The sequence below is a fragment of the Aspergillus flavus genome, chromosome 1 (assembly GCF_009017415.1).
Source record: "Aspergillus flavus chromosome 1, complete sequence".
In the NCBI taxonomy this organism is placed as follows: Eukaryota; Fungi; Ascomycota; class Eurotiomycetes; order Eurotiales; family Aspergillaceae; genus Aspergillus; species Aspergillus flavus.
Window position 1 is genome coordinate 4,263,894 of NC_092406.1, and position 21,441 is coordinate 4,285,334.

A 21,441-nucleotide genomic window follows, 5' to 3' on the forward strand; every position below is an offset into this window, starting at 1 on the left:
TTGGTATTATATTCGCTTTACATGAGTTCCCATTCTGCTCTCCCGAGTATACTCGCTTGTACATAAGGTTGCCGGCCCTGGTACTTCAAGCTGCCTTGTCTCCACGCGCTGTCCGGGGAATGATATGCTTTTCCCCCTTACCTTGCAGTGTGTCCGCTTAGTCTACGGGCTCGGACAGCTTTCATACAGCTCGTGTGGGTCTAGCAGGCGATACTAAGTAACAAAATAGTGTCGCAGGGCGTGGGTTGGAACCGCCAGTATAGGGATCCTTGGATTCGTGGTTCCCATCACGGTTCTTCAATTTTACCATCCCTGGTTGGTCTCCCGTGCACGGACCCCACGAGGTATAGTTCGGAAGCCGCCTTAATCAACCTGGAGGTTCACTCAAGTCATCAGAATTGGCCTAATACGTGTCCACCAAGGGTGTTTTAACGCGCCAGCCATGGTTATGTCATCTAGACAGTGTGTACACAACCGCCATACATGTATTTGAATCATTATCTCTCAAGGAGGAGAGCAAATAATAGGCACGAATCGTTACATCGTAAGGATCATCACACATCCGCTCATATCCGAATAAGTCCGTCTATGTCGAGGCGGCGGAAATACGAGATATGCCCCATGGTCTCCCAATAGTGAGCTATACAATCAGGTGATATGAGAATGAGTTGCGAGGCGATGAATGAATCTAAGTTTCAAGTCAAAACATGCTACAACAGGGCATGCAATTCGGTTCAGCTTACCGTCTCTAAACCCGATACCCGCTACATGTCCTCGACTACGCACAATCCTCGCCCCTCGGAAGAGCGATTCATCTGCGACACGGACAAAACCCTTAGGCCCGATATCATCCGAAATGAATGAGAGCTCGCCTCGAGGGACATTGGGGTCTCCGGTTAGTTTGATAGCCTCGAGGCTACCTTTCTGGATAATGCCATCATGAAGGAACTCCGACTCGCCCTCCTCGGGCGTATCGTCAGGCCCTTCTTCACTGTCTCGTTGCAAGAAAAGCATGAATTCACATCCGTGAGCGGAGTAGTCTCCAATCCATATACCCTGGTAGGGCTTTTGCCTGGTAGGCGTATATAGGTGTGGATCAAGTGTCGCATAGGTCGATAAGGTCTCGCTTCGGCCGGCAGCAAACATCGGCATACCCAGACGGAAATGCGCCCATCTTCTAATGCGAAATGCATCTTCCGACATTATTTCCAGAAGTCCAGTATTACGCTCCCATTCTGAGCCATGCGGTTCGGTGCTCCGAGATACGCGATTTCGACTGGGTACAATGGGTGGCGGCCATTGCTTATATGGGTCGGGATCTGAAGGAGGCCCCTTGGGGCAAAATGACAAGGAATTAAAGACCTGCTGTGATTCCAACGGCAAGGGCATGCGGATTTCTCCGCGCAGATACTGCCGTTCACCATCATGGTTCCTCAAGAGTAATATAGGACTGTCTAGCCAAAGGCTAGGTTTCGGATGAAAGGTTTGGATGATAACGTCTGGATTCCATTCCCAAATCTGGAACTTGTGTGAGGGTGAACGCCGTTCTGCAATAACCCGATACGCTTCGATAACGCCTCGACGGTGATCGTAACGGGCCAGGATTAGATTGCCCGTGTGCTCAGTATCTGAAAACCAGATCTTTTTCTGGGGGATGAACCAGCAAGGATGGTACGCGATATAGAGGCTGCGAAAGGAGTCAAATGGTCCCGGGTCGTGAATTTTCTCCGGCAGGTAGGAGTTGACCACGTTGGCCCATAGCAGATCGTTAGCCGTGTGTTCGGCCAAACAACGACAGGTGGCCGACACACGAACGAGGTCTTGTGCCGAAAGATAAGATAGTACAGAATGTAAAAGTTCGGTCGGGAGCTGTAACAAGGGCGACTCTATGTTCTGGGTTGTCTTGGTGCTCATCCGCATGTCGGGAAAGACTTCATCGTCGTTGACCTCTTGCACTGTGGGTATGTTGCCCATCTTCTCCAGGGTCAGACTCGTACTAGAATTCGAATCCATGAGGGATGAACAGCCATGGGAAGGTCCGTCGGATGGAGAAAGAAGAACGTTTGTAGCGAACAAAGTCAAGCACTAGGTCGAATTATGAAAGGCGAATCAACTATCAAGGGGGGCTGTTGACAGGAGGAATGGAGTAAGGGGAGTATGAAAGATAAGGGATCGGCATGGATCCGGAGTTCGGTTGCTTTGCTGGTTTGTTAAAGTTACTCTAAATTCTTGGGGGTGGGCGGACAGATGACATCACTGGGGAACCGCATGACATGAGGGGGAAATAAAATACGTACAGAGTAGGTACATTTAAAATACAAACTGTGTAAAGCTGTGAGGATTTATCTTATCTTCCCACCTACATCTACTACATGTTTGTGAGTGTGAACGTTTTATCCGCGGTTGTGTGACTTCTCATTACACCTTCTAGCCACATAGATTGATATTTGATAAATAAAAAGCACTAGTGTAAGTTTGAAAATGCTATACCTGCTGTAGGGTTAAATAAATATAATTGGTTTGAAGCTGCTAGATGCTGACCTAATAGCCAATAATACTTAGCCTTGGCAACAACATGGAAATGATCTTTCAAACTTACATTAGCGTATACGCAAAAATGAATATCATTCTACGTGGCCAGAAGTGGTAGTTGGTTAGTCTTCCCGCGTGCGGGTATTCTGCTATCTTACCTTATCTTACTAACCCCCAGCAACGCGCTGCTATAGCCTGACGGCGTTGCTGGCGGATACTTCTTATTGTGCAGCTGAGCGAAGCGAAGCTAGCAACATGCGGAGTACTCCGTACAGGACGTGTTTTCACCTTCTACATTCTGATTGGTTGAGGTTTTGGCCATCCATCTAGCTTTTCATTGGTTGAACATTCATCCGGGACATTACTGGCTGCTTTATCTTACTTAATCATTCTAGAAATGCGCTGCATTGCCTAGATTCCTAGGTCATCTAAATCGATTGTATGGCCTAGTTCTCTCGATCATTTGACCGTTACGCGCTGTGTTGCTTAGATTCCTAGATCATTTTAATACGCTGCAATGCCTAGGTTTCTAGATCTTTTGAATCGATTGCCCTGCCTATTTAGATAAGGTAGGCAATTGATTTAGGTAATTTTAGTAATTTAGGTACGGTAGTGTAATCGAAGGTCATGTGCTTCCTCCGCTGCGAGTTTAGTCTCATTTAATTTAGTTTAGCTTCTTATCAAGGGTGGGAGGCCGCACCAGCGGCCTAGACTCCTAGTAGGTATGTATGTATGTAAATCAACGATGAATTACGAGGAGATTCCCTGAGCTTTCCTCAAACATAGTACCAGTAGATACTATAGTGCTAATAGCTCAGGAGCTCAATGAACAACAAATGCAATCATATCAATTCTATAGAACATCTGACAGGAATGTCAACCTCCGGCAGAGTTTGGTCACCTGATGCCAGGGTTGTTTACGTCTTCCCAATCGGGAAATAAGAATGGATCCATCAACGCGTATGGAAGTGCGGAAGGCACGAATGAGTTCCTTCCTTACTTGGGGCTCGCAGTAGTTGAAAGCATCGATTGTTTGTTATTGATTCACATCTCCAGGGACACCGGCACCGACACCATCTTAATAAAAGCACTTGCGAACTAAGTATTTATATAACTGTTCCAATTCCCTGCATACATACACACAACAAAATACTAGATTAAACAAGGACCACCATGAACACCAGAAGTACGCGGAGAAAGAGAAGTATCAGTTCATTCTCTAATTCAGAGCCCCGCACTTCCTCCTCATGCAGGAACCCTCGTGTGCCTGGGGGCACTACTGGGGTCTCATCTTGCGAAACACCCCGCCAACCAACAAAAAGAGTTCGTTTCTCAGATCCGGGTCCGCGGCTGGAAGGGAACTGCCCTGGATGCTCTACAGGCCTCACCCCGGCAATGATTCGCACATCGTTCGGAGAGCCCGATGATCCCACAGATGGCATCGACTGCACCCCAAGCCGCCGGTTGCGCCGGCGCTCAACCCCACTTCCGCGGTCACGTCGTTCGCTGGATTCTGTGCTGCCCAATGATGGATCTAAGTCAAAGACAGTGGTGCAGTTTACGCCTCTACGGCAAATTTTGGACTCCCGGACTCAACGGAGAATCCGGCGACTGGGCCTGAGTAATGAGATTAACAAATTTGAACGAGAGAAGCGGGAGTCCGCGCATTACCAAAAGTCCCTGCAAGCTCTGCTGCAAGAAAGAGACACATTGAAGCAAGAGCTGGAGTTGGCAAAACGGAACAGTGGAACTCCAGAACGCCATTCACCCAGTAAGGAGATTCTGGGGCTTTCCCCTCAGTCTAAGTCAGAGCATCTAGAGTCCCAGAACAGCCAGCTGAGGCAAGAGATCTCGTTCTCCTCCGTTGAAAACACCGAGGATCAATCAGATGGCGCTGATACCGAAGGCGACACAATCATCATGGGCAGTGGGTTTGAGGGGGACACGGTTCTTATGTCTAATTCTCCAATCATGCGTGGCTTACAGCTTCCTCGATCATCTCCAGATGATTTCTCTCATCTGAGCCTCCCAGACCCCAGTACAGATGCGTCAGTTCAAACGTCTCTGTCTGAACATGACCAAGGCGCTGAGCTCCTTGCTTTGTCGCTGGACTTGGAGGCTGCTAGAAAGGAGAAACAGGATTTATTCAACGCATGGCGCACGAGGCTTGCTTCCTTCCCGGGAGCTGCGGCTGAATCTTGCCTCCAGCGGTCCTCCCCCCCGCCAGACTTCTTCGATCAAATTTTGCCTACACTAACAGGGGCTCTCACCAGCGCTTCAGACGCTATCGGTGCATTGGACGCTGTCAAACAGGAGCTTTCTGGTCTAGGGTTCCCCGGTAACAGCACGGACGATATTATTTCGGGAATGCGTAGTCACTTCCGATCAGCACGCTTACAGCTGGAGCGCGCAGTCCCTGGGGAAACGCCCAGCTCAAGCTTAGATAACGGAAGTGCAACTCTCAGCGCGCTTGTGAGGCGGGTCGAGCTGCTCGTCAAAAGCTTGAGTGAAGAGCGCACTCGGCACGAAGGATCTGTTGGGCGAGAGCGGGCATTGCGCGGCCAATTTGATACCCTGTTGATCCGCTATGAGACTGCATCACAGAAAATAAGCGATCTTGAAGAATCTATTGCATCTTCCGCAGGAGATATGCTCCACACGAGAATGCGGATGCAGGAGCTTGAGCGTGAAGGGAATGAGCAAGCCCTAGGGATTGAGAGATTGAATGAAGCTCTTAGCAAATACCGCGTAGAGGTCAAGAGCCTTGAGAAACTTGTGACGGAACTCGAACAGGACAAGGTCATCTCTGCCAAAAGACACGAGGAACAGATGTTGCAACAGGAAAAGCGAGTGGCAGAAGAAGGAAGCGCCCGTCGTGTAGCCGAGTCGGCTCTTGCAGAGCGACAGGCACATGTTCAGGGGTTGGAAGAGATTGTCGAGTCGAATAGAATCCGCGTGTGCGAATTGACTGCTAAGATTGAAACACTAGAAAAGGAGCTCAAGCAAACTGTTGACAGCTCCGAACAGCAGGCAGTCGAGCAACTCCAACATCACCAGCAGGAGGTCGGGAGGATGAACGTCCACGTCGCTGAGCTGACCACATATCTGGACACTACCAAATCGGAAGTGGACAAGCTTCGTCAAAGCAACGCTGGCTTGGAGGAACAGCTGCGCCTTGAAATGGAGGCCAGGGATGATTTACTAGAAAAATGGGCTGCAGACCAGGCACGGTCATTTGCTTACATGAAGGAAACCGTCAAGGCAGAACGACGCAAGGCAAAAGTGCGCACTGCCAATTGGGAACTTAAGTCGGACGAGCTACAGTCGGATGGCACGAACATCGGGAGCGAGCCCATTACTCCTGTTAGCGTGGCGCGATTTGTTGACGTTGAGGTCGGTCGGGGTAAGGAACGACGACGGCTTGACAGTGGTATCGGGATACTGACAGAAGACGAGCTTTTTGAGAGCGAAGGTATCGACAATGATGCTTTACCTTCTGATCCCGCCGAACTCTAGCTGGTGTTCTATCTTATGTGATCCGCTTCATTGCTTTGAATTGTTTCCATTTGTAGCATATCTATCTACCATGTGGCATTATTTATGTCTGGGATTTACTCTGTATGACAGATGCTCGCAATAACTGCTTGAACAAGCTGAATCACGATTGGATGCCAAGTGTAGTAAAACCTTTCCCCCTTGGTAATCAATGGGAAACGCAGGATAAAGCGGGTTGATAATGTACCACATTCGAGGTGAACACTTAGGGCTTGATTAAATAAACAAGGCTCGGCAAACGGCTATCGGAGCGATGACGTCGATGGGCGTCAATCCTTCGATTAACCTTCGATATGCATTCTTTTAAATACTTCTCTGCCATTGCGATTTCAATTTAAAGATACTGTGTAATCTACCGCTATAAATACACTTACCCAAGTATTCTTCAACTCGTTTCCATCAGAGAATCGGTATACCGAACTATACAACTCCGGACTCAGTTATATAAACCAGATATAGAACCAACGATAGAAACACCATAATGTCAGATAACGAGACCCCTAAATACCGCTTAAAAGTGACCGCCGGACCCAGCTACGATCCCTCCACACATCAACTCGTCCCAGTCAATGAAGACCAAACCCTACGAATCGAAAATGAGCACGCAATCACGAGTCTCTGCGTCCGCATTCGAGATTACACAGGTAAAGAAAAGCTCCCAGTACACCAACCGACAGTCCACAGCTCCGGATACAAGAGAAAAATAAAAACACAAATACTGATTTAAAGTAACTGTCAAGGGTATCCGGACCACTCCCCAAAGACAAGCTCTTATTTCAACCACCCTCTCCACCAATCAGACCAATATTCCATCTCCTTCGCCATTGTCTTCAAACAGCCCGTCAACGCCAACTCCCTCCTCTTCGGTAACGACTTCGACCGTCCCATTCGCGACCGCTTGCCGCCCGGCTTCAACGCCGCTCTTCGTCTCGTCAAATGGACCATCGATCCGAGCCTAGACGGCGATGCGTACGCCGATAAACCGTATCTCTATGGTCCGGCCGTGGCTTCGTGGAACCAGTTCTGTATCGGGGAAAAGATCAGAAAGAACGACGAGGTGCCGGGGATGCATGAACGGGTCGTGGAAGAAGGGGGTGAAGGGTCCGGACTGGAGGTCAGAGAGCAAATGGGGATTCCGGCGGGTGTGAATGAACGGAGAAAGTATTTCCAGTCTGAAGAAACTAGGACGGGATTCGAGTTTGAGGAAGGCAGGGCTTACTGGGTAGATTTTGGGAACCCTTACTTAGGGTTTAATGGTTCGTTTCCCTCTTTTTTTCTTTCTCTCTCTCTCTCTTGCTTTTCTGTGCATGGTCGAGATGGCTGATTTGGTTGTGGTAGATTTCTCGCTTCACCTTCCTGGGATTACTATCAATGTTCTTCCATACATTAATGAGGATAATCATTCGCTGCGGTATGTGTTGAAGAATCGGGACACCGATGAGGTTTACCTTGTCGTGCTCTTTACGCTTGTTTTGCAGGGAACGGATGAGGAGCCGTTGCATAAGGAGGAGACGGAGAGAATGAGGAAGGAGAGTAAGGAGCAGCATGAGAAGAATAACGGGAAGCTGGGAAGGTTTGAATGGGAGCCTGAGCCATCGGCTGATGATGTGGAGTAGGTATGTGATACAATGTAGACGTATAGATACATATATCATTGTTTTGTTGAGCCAAGGTATACTGAAGCTATATATTTTGGTTTTATCTATGCCTGATACATATACACATGCCCTTGGTTCAGAAGTACATCATGGAGGAACGTCCATTTACAGCCTCTTCAGAACGTCGTCAAGGACCTCCTGGGTCGAAGCCTTTCCACCCATGTCAGGGGAGAGGTACTTGCCCTCGTCCAAGTTGGCATCAACGGCGGTGTAGATCTTGGCGGCAGCACCTTCCTCGCCCAAGAACTCCAGCATCAGGGCTGCACTACGCAGGGTGGCGATAGGGTTGGCAATGCCCTGACCCTCAATGTCAGGCGCACTACCGTGGCAGGGCTCACCAATGGCAAAGCCGTCACCAACGTTGGCGCTGGGGACAAGACCCAAGCTACCGACCAGGGCAGCGGCACCGTCGGACAGGATATCACCGTAGAGATTAGGGGCAACAATGACGTCGTAGTACTCAGGCTGGCGGAAAAGCTTGTACACCATCGAGTCGACAATCTGCTCCTCCACCTCCACGGAGGAAAAGCGCTCGGCAGCAAGAGCCTTGCGGGCAGTCTCACGGAAGAGGCCGTCGGTTTGCGACAGCACGTTGGACTTGTGGGTGATGGTCACCATGGGCTTCGTGCGCAGGCCCGTAGTGGAAGCCGCGTCGCGGATCTTCTGCCGGCGCAGGGCGATCTCTCCTGCAATGGAGGAGATCCGGAATGAGGCATTCTCGGAGATCCGTTTGATAGCCTCCGCAACCTTACCGTTGGGGGTGTCCTTGGTCTGCTCCTCCTTCACGTACAAGTCCTCGGTGTTCTCGCGGACGATGACCAGATCGACGGGGTTCCGTCCACCGCCAATGGTAGACTTGACTGGACGGACGTTGGCATAGAGGTCCAACTTCTTGCGGAGAGCGACAATAGGGGACGAGTAGCCGGCGACCTTGGTGCTCGGGGAGCTGCGATGCGAGTTATTCGGTAAGGTACGAAACATTCTGGTGAGAAGCAGCGTGTTTACCTGACAGCTCCAAACAAAGCACCATCACATTCCTTCTTCAAGGTCTCGACAGTCTTGTCGGGCAGGGCAGTGCCGGTCTGCTTGAAGGTATCGAAACCAGCATCCAGGTTGACGAAGCTGAAATTGAGGTTGAGAGAAGCTGGGAGAGATTCCAACACTTTCCTACCGGCCTATATCATGGTGGTTGTTAGAATGTCCAATCACCTTGTCAGCAAAGAGCTGTCGAGCTGTGAGATATATACCGGAATGACCTCCCGGCCGATACCGTCACCGGGGATGAGACCTAGAGGATGATATATCAGTTCATGTTCGCACACAGACAATGTACTACATATGAGAAGAGGATCAATTGACCTATGCGAAGCGTCCTAGCGGCAGCCATGGTGCAAATTTTGGGGGTGATACTGAGATGAGAAAACGTCCGGTCAACGGAGAGCCGTAATCGGAGTGAGAAGGTCATTTGGATGCGGAGGCGGGAGGAATATTGATCCGGGGGGGGGGGGGGGGGGGGGGGGGGGGGATAGCTTCAAACGGAACTACAGAAACATATTGGAGGAGTTCGGCATTGAAGGGGAAATTCAGATCAATTCATGCCCAGATGTTGATGGCCCGAAATGATGCTTGTTCCTCTTTGTCTGGCCAAAATCATATTTCCATTGCATTATGTGAAAAGGATTGGCACTAATATGTACTCTGTAGGACTCGGAGCATATTGTACATATACAGTCCATACATACGGAGATATAAACAATTAGGGTACGAGGTATAAACAATTAGGGTACGAGGCACAAACTGGTGGATAGAATTAACTCCTGAAAGAACATACGTGTATAGGTCAAATACAATGTAATGACTCACAAGACTTTAGAGAAGAGCTAGTTAATCAGAATAATCGTTAACTAATAATAATAATATTATTATCATTATTATTACTTCATAGCTAGGCAGATGAACTAACTAATACAAGTAGTACAGAGTAGTGCAATGCAACCATCCATCGTCTAGAAAGAAATAGGCAACGCAGAATCTCTAGCTCCAGGCACGTAAAGTATTATTCATTCGTCCTTAATACTCCGTACTTACCTGAGCTGCAATCTGGCCTTTCAGGAGTGACATCGATGGGGCACGCCCGTTGCCGGGATTATCGAACGTAAAACGACCGGCAAGGGACTCCATCAATATATTGGCCTGGAGCAATGAAGAGCAAAGGAATCCTGTGACAAGGAGTGGGTCAAACGATGAAACTAATGAGTCCACAATTAAACGAAAGGGGTAATTCCCAGGAACATTCGTGACGAAGGAGAATCATTAAACTGAAGCGCAGATCCGCTTGCCCCCTGAAACCGCTGCCTCAGGCTGCACCGAATGTCCCTCCACATCCCCGTTGCTGGGCCATTCTTCCTTTCCCTCTCTCTCTCTCTCTCTCTCTGTCTTCTCTTCTTCTCTTCCCCCCTCTCTTTTCCCTCCTCCTCTCCTTTCCCTTTCGTACCGTCTGGTAATTTCAATCCTTCCTTTCTACTTTCTCAACGCGTAGTTCCATGTCGGACTCATCACTTTGTCATTGATATTTCATTATGCTTGACTTCCACGTTGTCTCGCTATATTGCTGATTCGCTCTCCACCTCGAACTGTTGGTTCTGTTTATACCACATCACGTCACCACCCGAGAAGCGCGTTCAACCGTGTTGACAACCGCATCCACAACGGTGCTGCTAATTATTACTCGGATATCATAGCAACGATCTCGTTCCAGTCGTTCACCACCTAAGCTCGCGCCAACCGTCCGCTACGGTTATTCCGCTCACTCCGAGCATCGTCACACTTGAACCCTCCCTGCCTCCTTGACCTTTTGACATCCGAACTAGACACCATGCCGGATACGGGCGCTCACCCGGGTGTGAGAAGCTTGCTCGCCAGGTTCGAAAACAACAACAGCAGCAACCAGAATACCACGTCCCCACCCTCCCGCGGTCGATCTCCCGTCGGTTCTGAGCACTCGGGTTCTAGGCCTCTGTCAAAAGTGCGTGCGAGCTTCATAGCTGTTGATGGAGCCACCCAATCTGGCGCCGTTGCTGGGTTGAGAAGTGCAAGTAGCCGTAGTGACAGCCCAGCTGCTCCCCCGTCGAGGGTGAGGAGCTTCAATTCAGATGACCTGAACGCCCCCTTGAAAAGTCCCTTGTCGTCCCCAACCAGCAATGGTTTAGATAACGAGCAAACCTTGAGCGAGACCAGGCCAGGCGGCATGGTGGAAACAGTGATCACACAAGTGACCTCGCCCGAAAAGGGTGCAAAGCCCCAGGCCAAGGAAGCAGCGTCCCCTCGTAAGGGAAGCGACTCCACCTCGGCCGTTTCCGCTGCGCCATCCCCGAAGAAGACCCAGACAGTTACCAAGCGGCCATCCACCATCCAGGTGGATAAAGTTACACCCAACCAATCTGCGTCCAAGTCAACGTCTACGACCCTGAAGTCTGCCGCACATCCGCGGACTCCAACATCTCCTGCCAAACCCGACCATGTCAAGGCTTCTAAGCCGGCACGCTCCCCCAGACCTCCTGCTACCAGGGACTCACCCAAAGGTCCAACTACCAAGCCAAGCCGTTCATCTTTGAACACGACAACCAAGACCGCTACACGACCTGTCCGCTCTTCCATGCCGGCACGCGACGCAACCAAGTTGACAGCGACGAGTGCAACCCGCACCAACCAGCCGGAACCAAGACCGCCAACCAAGTCGGCTCGTCTGCCAGCTTCGGCAACTACAACAACTCTGTCATCGGCCGCTAGAGGAGGAGCTACTGGAACAACTACCGGTAGCCTATCCCGGAAGCCGTCAAGTCTAAAGAATGCGACGAGTGGAACCCACCGCACGACTACGGCTTCCAGCGTTCGCAAGCAGACATCCCAACCTTCTCTCCAACGTCAACCAGCACATGAGCGCCCGCATTCCCGAGTGAGCAACACTAGTTCTAAGGTGGTTGACGAGGGATTTCTGGCTAGGATGATGCGCCCCACCGCTAGTTCTGCTAGCAAAGCTCATGAGAAGGTTGAAGTGAAGAGCCCACCCCGGTCTTCCCGGGTGACTCGGGCTCCGGTAAGACCAGTTGCTTCCAAGACGGAGGCCCACAAATCGCGCCCAACGAAGGAGAAGAGTGTGGCCAGAAAGCCACAGGAGAACCCGCAGCCAGTGTCTACCGAGAAAGAAGAACCACAGGCAAAGGCAGTTGATCCTAAGGAGGATACTGCACATGTGAATGTTATTGAGCCTCACGCCAAGGTTGCGGACGAGCCTGTTCAAGCGGTTGTTGACTCGTCAGTTGATATAGTCGAGAAGGAACGCGCAACTGAGAAGCGGTTGGAGGATTTGCCCGTCGAGCCCTCGATGGCTTCTGAAAGCGCACCAGTTGGATCCTCTGTTGAGCTGGAGCAACCTATCCAAGCCGCAGAGGTCCCCGAAGCACAGACTCTTGCCGCTCCATCAATCCAAGAGCCCACCATCTCTGCCGACGAGGCGGTCGATTCCCAGAGCGTTGAGCCCTCTGAGCTTTCTAACACTGAAGAGACCAAGGAACAGACTGGTGTTGAGCCTCTAGCCGCCACTGCTGAAGAGAAGCCAGCTGAGAACGTTGCTGAGACAGAGGCCAAGGCAGACGACATTGATGTCGACGTCGGCAAACTCTCTCTCAACTGAAGAGCGAGCACAACCAAGACAATCATGATGTTGCATGAATGTCTATATTTACATCCACAGTTTGCTTCTTGTGACTTATATTTGCTTCATACCCGTCTTATTCGTGATGCGACCAGATACATGTTATCGTCTACGCGGACCATTTTTTAAGCTTCTTTTCTTTACTTGTGCTGTCTTTATGTTATTTTTATTTTCAATCTCTGTTTCGCAAGCATCTCATTCAAGATATGAGCAGGGCCGACGATGTATGCATGTCGGAGCATTTTCTGGTGGAGTTCTAGATTCCAGTTGCTTTTAGCGTTAGGGCTTGCATATTATCCCACTTGCATATGTACTTGGGAGGAGTCTAATCAGGTTCTTGTTTCTTTTCCGCCCTTTTCACTTTTATTCGTCTATTTACCTTTTCTCTTCTCAGGCTTTTTTACCTTCGATTCTCCTGTTAACATATTTGTCCCGGGTATTCTAGTTCTTTAATCCTCTATTTTGTATTATTGCTTGAACTTTGACAGTGCAAGTTTACTCCGCAGTTTTGCATCACTGTTGGTGCCGTGGGCTTTGTTCTTTTATATCTCCCCCCCTTTGCTTTGAGATTTTGCGCAATATTTACTGTCTTGGGTAGCATGAGAACAAAACTCCGATTTTTCAATAGCTTGGAATCCGATATTAAGGACTCTGAACAATCTCAAGGAATCGCCCAAAATAATCATCTAATACCCCAACAGTATAACACCACGTGAGATTCCCCAAAATTACTGCTATATAGTCGTTTCGTGTACAGGAGCAACAGCCGCGATACCGCACCTAGTGTGACGAACTCCACAACGTATAATCCGAAATCCGTGTATCAGATCTTTTTCTCCAATTTCTTTAAGAACCTATTCACACTGCTCTCCATTCTGTGGGCTCTTTCCTCCAAATTCCGGGGCCGGCCGGGGTTTTGTATTGACTTCTGAGCTATTTTCTGAGAATGTGAATTGACCTCTGCTTCAGTGGGCCGGTACAGCTGCCTGTGGATGTCGTAATCATTTGCCACTGGTTGCTGTACGGCTACCTTATCATACGAGTAGTTTGAGTAGCCGCCAATCGGGGGTGGCGGTGGAGACGCCGGTTGAATTTGAGGCTGGCCGCCATATAAATTCTGGGTCTGACCGTAAAGATGGGCATTGGGATCCTTAGGAGGCGGAGCAAATGACATAGTGACTGGCTGGTGGGAGTTAGATTGGTGACCCCCGCCTACCCCCGCAAGGAATGATGGTGTATAGGATGGGATGCTGGGCGGACTCTGAATAGACGACCGAGACGAGAACGACCCGGAATGCGTTAGGCCGGCGCTCGGTGGTGGTGATGCGTAGCTTCCAGGCATAGTGTATGGGAGCCCTTGACTGGTTGGGGGAGATGCAAAACCTCCTCCGCCGGTGATCTGGGATGGTGGTGTGAACGGTGCTCCACTGTCTACTGCTGCTGCTGCTGCAAGTCCGGTTCCATCTCCGCCGTCGATTGGAGGGGGGGTCTTCTCCCGAACTTGAATTGGTTCAGGCGCGGCCGGTGCCGCAGGGTTATATGGTAGAGGTGTATATTGGGCGGGGTCGTTTCTTTCTTCTGTAGCAGGCGGAGTGCCATTGGTCGTCTTCTGTGCTGTGGTGGGTGGACCACCAAGCGGGGGTGGAGGAAGATTGCTTGGTATTGAGAACGTCTGGGTAGGGGGCGGGGAGCTAGGTGTAGGTTCTGATTGAGAGTTACGAGTCTGCCCGTTCTGGTACGCCGGATCTGTGATGGCCACGTTTTCTAGTTGTTGCACAACTGTACTGACTGAAGCCTGAGGTGGAGGCGGATATGGATGCCTGTCTGTCTCGATCTGCGGGGGAGACAAATAATTTTCCATCAGGTTGAGGAAATTATCCGCATCATCTGAAGTCCAAAAGTAGATGTCCAGCGTGTGCAAACGTAGTTCCTTGTCCTCGCCACGCGGATCAGTGCTTGGTAATAGCCATTCATGAGGACTGGCATTTGCTGGTGGAGGGAACGCCTGCGCGCCCTGTGATGGTGGACGGCCGTCCACGATTAGTGTACACAGCGTTGGAAACTGGGTGGAATGGCGCAGATAGACCTGATCCAGAGCTGGACATCAGTCAGCGAGGAAAGTCATTTTTTACGCGGAGGATGGGTGAAAAAGCACCGACCGCCATTAAATGCATCTTGATCACGAGTTCCAGGATTATTCGCTACTTCAATCCTCGTCTTACGCTGCACCGCATTGTGATAAAGATATAGATAGGAGCCCTTATCAAATCGATGATGAAGAGGCTTGGGAGTCGGAGCTGTGAAATAATAATGGATATCGGCAAAGCTATGGGAGGATCAGACGAATTTATCGCATTTGAAAGAGAGAGAGAGAATTTGCGGGGGAAATGGACGACTTACACCGTCAGCGCACGCTCTTCGCCCGGCAGCGGGGGCATAATGGCTTATCAGTATATACTATACTATGTATTGATAGTAGAGTAGTAAGATAAAGAGCAGTTGCGAGATCGAGGGTATAGTTGAAGGGGAGAGGTGAACAGGCGGACAGGCATGCAAAGAAGTACACGATAAAGAATTTGGGGACAACATTATATATGAGGGGAAGCAATTGTAAGCTGCAGTGTCCAAGAGGCCGGCGGCTAGAGGGCGCTTCGAGATGCATTCTGGAGCCGTGATTAGTTGATGCCCTCCTGGGCTGGCGGCCTATAGGAACATCCCCTCGGAGCCGTCTTATCATTTCTCCGAAAATTTCATTTGAGCTTCCGCATCATCGCAACTTCGCGGCCCATCAACGTTTACTTGAAACGGGGAGTTCTCGTGTTGTTATTCCCTCCGAGTCCCTTTGACCAAGAGGTGCAGTCTTCGGTAGGTGTATTTGTCCTCTCTTATCTCAATGAAAAAGTATTGCTCATACCTCCTCTTCCCCGTAACCAGTGATTTATCGGCTCTCCCGCACACCGTCTGAACACTTAAGGAATCCCTTCAATTGGGCCATTCCGAAAACTCACGATCCAAAATGTCTCTTGTCAATCTCGCCCACGTTTGTTCCCATCTAAACAACGCCACCAAGGCCCGCTTGGGTCTCACATCTATCCCGAACACCCAGCTACACCTGAAATTGTGCCTTGCTCTCCAAAACTCTGGTTACATCTCTTCGGTCGTCCGCGGAGGCCCGACTCCCCCTCCTCAACATACTCTTCTGGGTGTTCCCTCGGTAAATGATGAAGTTGAAGGCGTACAATCGTTGACCCAAAGCAATGTCGCCTCAAGGCGTCTTTGGCTCGGGCTCAAGTACTGGCAGAGCGATCCTGTCCTCGGCAAGATGAGCATGGTTAGCAAGCCCAAGAGAAGGATCACGATCGATGTTGCAGGCCTCCGAGAAGTGATTCGCGGAGAAAAGAGTGGATATGTGGAAGGCTTGCGGTCCCCCGGCGAAAGTTTATACCTATCGACGGACCGCGGTATTATGGAAGCGCGAGAGTGTGTCGAGAAGCAGGTGGGAGGCTTGGTTCTTTGCCGAGTGCTGTAGATAATTGTGATGGTTGTGGAAAGGCAAACCAAGATAAAGCGTTTCTTTCATATGTGTTGGATGCTGTGGGTTTTGCATTTGAACCGGAGTTTGGTCAGTCGCAATGCCTCCGCCCATGATTTGTATCTTCTTCTTTTTATGTTTGCGACAGCTGGGATGGATACCTTGTACAGTAACATAGGGTCGACTTCATGTATTACTTAGTTTCCTTCATTTGTGCTTCCGTCCATGACCTGGCTGGTTTTGGACCGTTTACTACTATTATATACAGCGTTGTGGCTTGGAACTGAATGGGACTGACTAGAACAAATAGTAGAAGAATAAGTCATGAAGAAATCAGAGCTTTTGCTTAGAGTGGAGGCTCTAAGGTACTACCTACCCTATTGTCTGGTAGTATATCCATATAGGTGACGTTTTAGGGGAAGGGCTAGCCGGAGGTGGAATCCATGGCGGAGGGCAACCATAAGGAATAACTCTTCCCCAATTTATGGGTACTGCTGGACACAAAGGCCTCATTGCTGATATATTCAGACTCTCCTTTCTCCACACATTATTCTAGACCCAAAACTGTAGCATGATAGGACTTGCACGATGGAAAAAGTCCTGATATCTGGGGGAGCCGGTTTTGTCGGTGCAGCCGTCGCCAGAGCTCTTGCAGAGAAGCACTCCGAATCTGCTATCACCATTATAGATCGCTAGCCGCCTGGGCCGGACCATACTGTACCAGATGGTGTCGAGTTCATCAAGGTCGATGTTACTATCCAGGAGGAGGCCAGGAAGGTAATAGAGCAGGCTAGACCGGATGTTATTATTCACGCGGCCGGAATTGTTCATGCCCTGAGTGAACGATTTGGAAGAAGGGTTGAAGGGCATGTTTGGAGAACTAATGTTGGTGGAACAGAGCATATCTTGTAGGCCGCTAAACAGAGTGGAGTCAAGGGGCTTTATTTACACCAGTTCTTGCTGTGTGGTGACGGATCAAATGGGTGCACCATCCCACAACATCGATGAACAATGGCCTACACCATCCTTCGCACTCATCTATGGCGAGTCGAAGTCGGTATCCCGCTTGATATATGTGATGTAATCCAGGGGTGTATCCTTTGACACGCTGATGCATACCCTCGCATTTAGGCTGCTGCAGAAGCTATTGTTCTTAAGGGATCAAGTGACACAGTTGCCGCATGTTCTCTCCGGCCTTCTGTGCTATACGGACCGGGTGACGACCGGTTGGTCCCTGCAATACATGCATGTATAGCCAAGGGTAAAGCCCCGTTCATCGTCGGTGATGGCCAGAATCTGTGGGATGTGACATACGTCACCAATGTTGCCGATGCCCATGTTCTGGCTGCTGAGAATCTGATGTCTTCGAGGACTGCAGCCGGTGAAGTCTTCTTTACTCAGAACAATGAACGTATCACCTTTAGGGACTTTTGCCTTGCCATATGGGCTCATTTTGGCCACACACCCCCGTTTGAGATTCACATCCCGGGGACACTGGCTTACCTTGTTGGCTTGTCCTGTGGATTCTTGACATGGGTCTTTGGAACAACTAATATCTTGAGCCGCGGCAGTGTTAGGGATGCATGCTCTGTTCGTTATGCCAGTGGCGAGAGAGCAAAGCTGATACTAGGGTACAGACCCCAAGTCGGAATTGAAACTGGTATTCGGCTCAGTTGCGAGGTAAGTAGACAATCATACCTATCCATAGACTCCTCATGTCCTTATTTACTCATGTATCTAGGATTATGCTCGACCTATGGGGATCGAATCACCAATGCAGCAGGCATGTAAGAAGCGTGAGTGATCTTCGTGTGCATCTCAGCCAAGTGTTATGGTATTAACAGTGTAACCCTCCCATCAATGAAGAGGCGAGTACGTGTTGCTCTGACGTGACAGAAAACATTAGCTATTGTATTCCACGAATCATCTGCAAGCTTCAAGTCTTCTGGGACAGTTTGTTGGGCTGCAAACATTGTCTTCCTACGCGGTATCTTCCGCTATGCACCGTATAGGACTAGCCTATGACATTCCTTCTATTCCTTTTACTTCTCTAACCTGGCGTCATCCTTGTTTGACTATCTAAAAGACCCGTTTGTCTTCTTCATAGCCAACGGGATCGATAGAACGGTAGAAGCCCGAGAAGAGATTGTTCCGAATAGAACCGGATAGACTTTTGCAACACTTCGTATCTAATAGTTGGCCGAGGACTGAAATAGGAATCCAATAATTGAATTGTTCTCGGCCTTTCCTGGCAGCCAAAATCGGATCACCCCGCAATCCACAGGTACGTACATCTGACGAGGACTGGCCCACAGCTTGGGCAACAAAGCCCGCAGCCAGGTGTATGCCCAACTTGTGTCAAGAAGCATCAGGATCCCAATGGGGACGGCAAAGATTCGTGTGCTCCACCGTGGAATCCTAATTTCGGGCCGCCATCTGTTGGAACCTGGCGCTTCTATGGTCCACCGAGATATTGTTCTATCCAAGTACCACTATAATGGTAGACACTATGAGCCGTCGGACTTGTGTGGCCCCATCGTTTTAGTACTTCCGTCGACGGATCCGTCAGTGATCAGCGCAAGCTATAGGCAATGGAGTCAGCACCGGTACATAAGTGCAGCGGCAGTTGCCTCGATGGTGAAAGCAAAGGCCAATCCGGGGTAATAGATAGAATTTATGAAGGCGGGACATGACGAAGGATGGATTTCGTAGCACCTGCTTGGCTGCGTCCTGAGGGCTCAGGCAGGCGCCCTTAACCCGAACGGGACCAACCGGAGCTCCTTTTTGGAAGAAGTAGTATTTGACTTGACACCCAACAACCAGACTCCTAATGGATCCCATCTTCCTCGCAGCCATACTCCACCCGGATCTGTGTGGGGATAACCCACTCCGTACTGGAAGGAAACTCTAACCGTGAGCTTCCCGCGATGTAATTGCTGCATGATCTCCGATGGAGCCAAGCCCTGAGACAACCTGTCACTCTGCCCAGTGGATGCATGCGCCCTGCGCAATCCTGATATTGCTGCCCAAAACTCAGCGTAGGCGGGTATCTGTCGTCGGCTCCCCTCTTCCATTTCGATGTCCTATGATCCCTATGTCCTTTCGAGGTAGGATCAGCACCCGAACGCTGGCCGGAATCTGGTCCTGATGGGTTCTTTCCAGCTTTTCCGGGCTGATCCCACGAGAGGTACACCCCCCAAAGGGCAGTACAAGGAAGCACCTGATTGAAGGTGAGACAAAAAAGACGGGCAAGGGAACTGGGTCAGGCACCTGCGTGGTCCATACCTCGCGCTTTTGTGCTGACTGTTATTTATCCTCATCCAGTCGTTATTTACGCCCCTTTTCTGATCTCTCTCTGTAAACCTTGTCAAATGGGGCCTGATGTTGAGAGGATTTGATTGGCGATCCAACCCTGCTGTATATTGGTTTTCTCCGCAAGTCTTGTGCTAGACAGGAACGGAGTCCCCTTTGTGAGTGTCCCTTGGCCGTTGCAGCGTGGTGTTCTTCATATCCTGCCTATCTTTATCTAAGATATCGTGGGACGGAAGAAGCAAAAGCTCGCCTCGGTCCACAATGATTGGGCCCATATCCTTGCCTTTGCTTACCTAGGTGTTTATATTAAACCAGAGCTCCCGAGCTTTGCAGTGAGACATCGCTCGAAAACAATCTTTGGTTTAGCAGCCCGGCAGCCTCAAAGAATATCCGACTAGTCCTATTTTGTGGTCTCTTTGCCAATTTTTGTGCTTAAATACAACCTCATGCGCCGGTGCCATCAGCCTAAGCAATAGCAATGTCCTCAACCTTCAGTTATTTCTCGGGAACGTCAGGCAGTGGCTCTTGCACGCGTTCCATTAGCAGTGAATCCGATTCCTGGTCCCGTCACAGGTCAGCGCTAACTGGCAAATCCCCTTGTCTCTGCCTTTTTCCCTGTGGTCTAAGGGTATTGAAAGAAGCTCACCATCTGCAGTGCCATCATGCATCAACAACCACCAATCTACGGGACTGCTAGCGAGCCTCCGTTGGTTTATCATTCCCATCCAAGGTATCTATCTAATCATGCTGTGTCGCTTCGCTTCCCATTGGGAAGAGATGGTATCGTGCTGAGGTAAACTCATTTAGCGCCAAACGATTTTCTCCCCCACATCGTGATTGTGGTCCTCTAGACACTCAGCCTGCTACCGTAAGGCCGCCAAAGCAAGTATCGCCGGAATTTGAGTTTCCCATACCATACAGCGGCCTCCCGGTGACTTCACACGCCTCTGTTGGGGTAACTGTCTCGCCCGTGGGGCCTTTGCCGCGTCCAATTCTTTCGCGAGAGTGGGAACACCCCGCTCACCTGCCTCCGGAATCGCTTAGGCGCGATTACAACTTTGCTAAGCCGGCAGAGAACCCGGAATACCTGGTTGAAAGGCATGGTCGACGTAATTCTGAAAAGGTCAAAGGCACTGTCCGTTACCACTCACAGAGACGGCCGTCCAACCGGGACGAATTTGATGGACCCCATCAGTTACTAGATGTTCCCTCTCCGCGTATTATAGCGGCTCAAGGAAGGGATCTTCCTCATCTTCCTACTAATCTTGATGTTTCAGAGCAAGATCGAATCTTGAGCGCAGTGAATGACCGACTGTCGCAATGTGCTTTTGACTTTGTTGCAAAGTATCAATTTCCAATTCCACTGGAACCGGATAAGAGACAGGTGAGGGTTCCCTCAGACCGTGAATGGACTGAGTGGGTATATCTCCTTAAAAGACTGGCCACCAAGCGCCGCATTCCCGCCCGGGTCTTGTATAATGGCCAAATCAAGCAATTAGTCACGGTGCTGGAAAACTCCCTGGAAATGAGGCATGCTGCCAAGCATCAGTCCAGACCCATCAAGGATGATCGAAATGTTCTCCAGCTAATTTCAGCTGGCACTCAAGTGGCAAAGATCCTTAAGGATGCCAGTGCCATGGAGTACTTAGACCGTCTTTATGTTGACACGGAGAAGCGCATTCAGGATCGACGTACTCGCCGGGTAAAGTTCGCCAATCCATGAACAAGCCCTGGCTCTTTCAATTTTTGAATGTGATATCTCCACACAATGGCCACTTTCCTTTTTATGCCGCAGACCAGACCCTCCTGGAAACCCTTATGTCCCATGGCCTGTGGTACATTTCCATTGCTCCTTGATAGGCTATTTCCAGGAATGGCTCCTTCCGGAAGCCAACGTTTTGGCTTTGGATCATCCGGATACCTGATTCAATCCACTTGGTCGGGATATAATCCTTTTTCGGACTCTGATGATTTGTGAATAACACAGCATCCCACATATGGCTCATGAACTCCTAAGCCCTCCGGAGAATTTTTCCTTGATGAAACCCATGGATAATGAGATATACCGAGGCCGAATCCCAAGCCGTTCTTGGTCGCCCATTGAAGCGTATGTTACACTAGTCACTGTGCTACAAATC

The 21,441-nt window shown here is 49.9% G+C and overlaps 10 protein-coding genes across 10 annotated transcripts; 7 read left to right on the plus strand and 3 right to left on the minus strand.

The window, feature by feature from the left end:
• Window positions 1-566: 566 nt before the first annotated feature.
• F9C07_2199953 (F-box domain protein) lies at window positions 567-2,013 on the minus strand (the record flags this gene model as incomplete). Its single annotated transcript, XM_071509469.1, has 2 exons — window positions 567-688; window positions 744-2,013. The coding sequence occupies 2 exons, from the start codon at window positions 2,011-2,013 to the stop codon at window positions 567-569; spliced, it is 1,392 nt and encodes a 463-aa protein (XP_071365910.1).
• Window positions 2,014-3,705: 1,692 nt separating this feature from the next.
• F9C07_2058219 (uncharacterized protein) lies at window positions 3,706-6,048 on the plus strand (the record flags this gene model as incomplete). Its single annotated transcript, XM_041283976.2, has 1 exon — window positions 3,706-6,048. One exon carries the CDS (start codon window positions 3,706-3,708, stop codon window positions 6,046-6,048), a length of 2,343 nt encoding a protein of 780 aa, XP_041140442.2.
• Window positions 6,049-6,308: 260 nt separating this feature from the next.
• F9C07_1115923 (uncharacterized protein) lies at window positions 6,309-7,777 on the plus strand. The gene is made up of 3 exons (XM_041288122.2): window positions 6,309-6,731; window positions 6,828-7,343; window positions 7,426-7,777. Exons 1-3 carry the CDS (start codon window positions 6,569-6,571, stop codon window positions 7,701-7,703), a joined length of 957 nt encoding a protein of 318 aa, XP_041140441.1. The 5' UTR covers window positions 6,309-6,568; the 3' UTR covers window positions 7,704-7,777.
• A 73-nt stretch (window positions 7,778-7,850) lies between these two features.
• F9C07_1573 (isocitrate dehydrogenase LysB) lies at window positions 7,851-9,210 on the minus strand (the record flags this gene model as incomplete). The annotated part of the gene is made up of 4 exons (XM_041288112.2): window positions 7,851-8,691; window positions 8,751-8,920; window positions 8,993-9,033; window positions 9,105-9,210. The coding sequence occupies 4 exons, from the start codon at window positions 9,208-9,210 to the stop codon at window positions 7,851-7,853; spliced, it is 1,158 nt and encodes a 385-aa protein (XP_041140440.2).
• Window positions 9,211-10,115: 905 nt separating this feature from the next.
• F9C07_1574 (uncharacterized protein) lies at window positions 10,116-10,518 on the plus strand (the record flags this gene model as incomplete). Its single annotated transcript, XM_071508211.1, has 2 exons — window positions 10,116-10,380; window positions 10,487-10,518. The coding sequence occupies 2 exons, from the start codon at window positions 10,116-10,118 to the stop codon at window positions 10,516-10,518; spliced, it is 297 nt and encodes a 98-aa protein (XP_071365911.1).
• Window positions 10,519-10,620: 102 nt separating this feature from the next.
• On the plus strand, window positions 10,621-12,438 carry F9C07_2058659 (mucin-7 precursor; the record flags this gene model as incomplete). Its single annotated transcript, XM_071508616.1, has 2 exons — window positions 10,621-12,150; window positions 12,211-12,438. The coding sequence occupies 2 exons, from the start codon at window positions 10,621-10,623 to the stop codon at window positions 12,436-12,438; spliced, it is 1,758 nt and encodes a 585-aa protein (XP_071365912.1).
• Window positions 12,439-13,282: 844 nt separating this feature from the next.
• Window positions 13,283-14,897, minus strand: F9C07_1576 (putative RNA recognition motif-containing protein; the record flags this gene model as incomplete). The annotated part of the gene is made up of 3 exons (XM_041288111.1): window positions 13,283-14,556; window positions 14,619-14,785; window positions 14,860-14,897. 3 exons carry the CDS (start codon window positions 14,895-14,897, stop codon window positions 13,283-13,285), a joined length of 1,479 nt encoding a protein of 492 aa, XP_041140438.1.
• Window positions 14,898-15,475: 578 nt separating this feature from the next.
• On the plus strand, window positions 15,476-15,988 carry F9C07_1577 (40S ribosomal protein S8; the record flags this gene model as incomplete). The annotated part of the gene is made up of 1 exon (XM_071508212.1): window positions 15,476-15,988. One exon carries the CDS (start codon window positions 15,476-15,478, stop codon window positions 15,986-15,988), a length of 513 nt encoding a protein of 170 aa, XP_071365913.1.
• An 871-nt stretch (window positions 15,989-16,859) lies between these two features.
• F9C07_1578 (putative NAD dependent epimerase/dehydratase) lies at window positions 16,860-17,782 on the plus strand (the record flags this gene model as incomplete). The annotated part of the gene is made up of 2 exons (XM_071508213.1): window positions 16,860-17,048; window positions 17,123-17,782. 2 exons carry the CDS (start codon window positions 16,860-16,862, stop codon window positions 17,780-17,782), a joined length of 849 nt encoding a protein of 282 aa, XP_071365914.1.
• A 1,299-nt stretch (window positions 17,783-19,081) lies between these two features.
• F9C07_1116993 (uncharacterized protein) lies at window positions 19,082-21,396 on the plus strand. The gene is made up of 6 exons (XM_071507565.1): window positions 19,082-19,098; window positions 19,154-19,252; window positions 19,316-19,461; window positions 19,619-19,876; window positions 19,959-20,033; window positions 20,111-21,396. The coding sequence occupies exons 4-6, from the start codon at window positions 19,782-19,784 to the stop codon at window positions 21,024-21,026; spliced, it is 1,086 nt and encodes a 361-aa protein (XP_071365915.1). The 5' UTR covers window positions 19,082-19,098; window positions 19,154-19,252; window positions 19,316-19,461; window positions 19,619-19,781; the 3' UTR covers window positions 21,027-21,396.
• The last annotated feature ends 45 nt before the right edge of the window (window positions 21,397-21,441 follow it).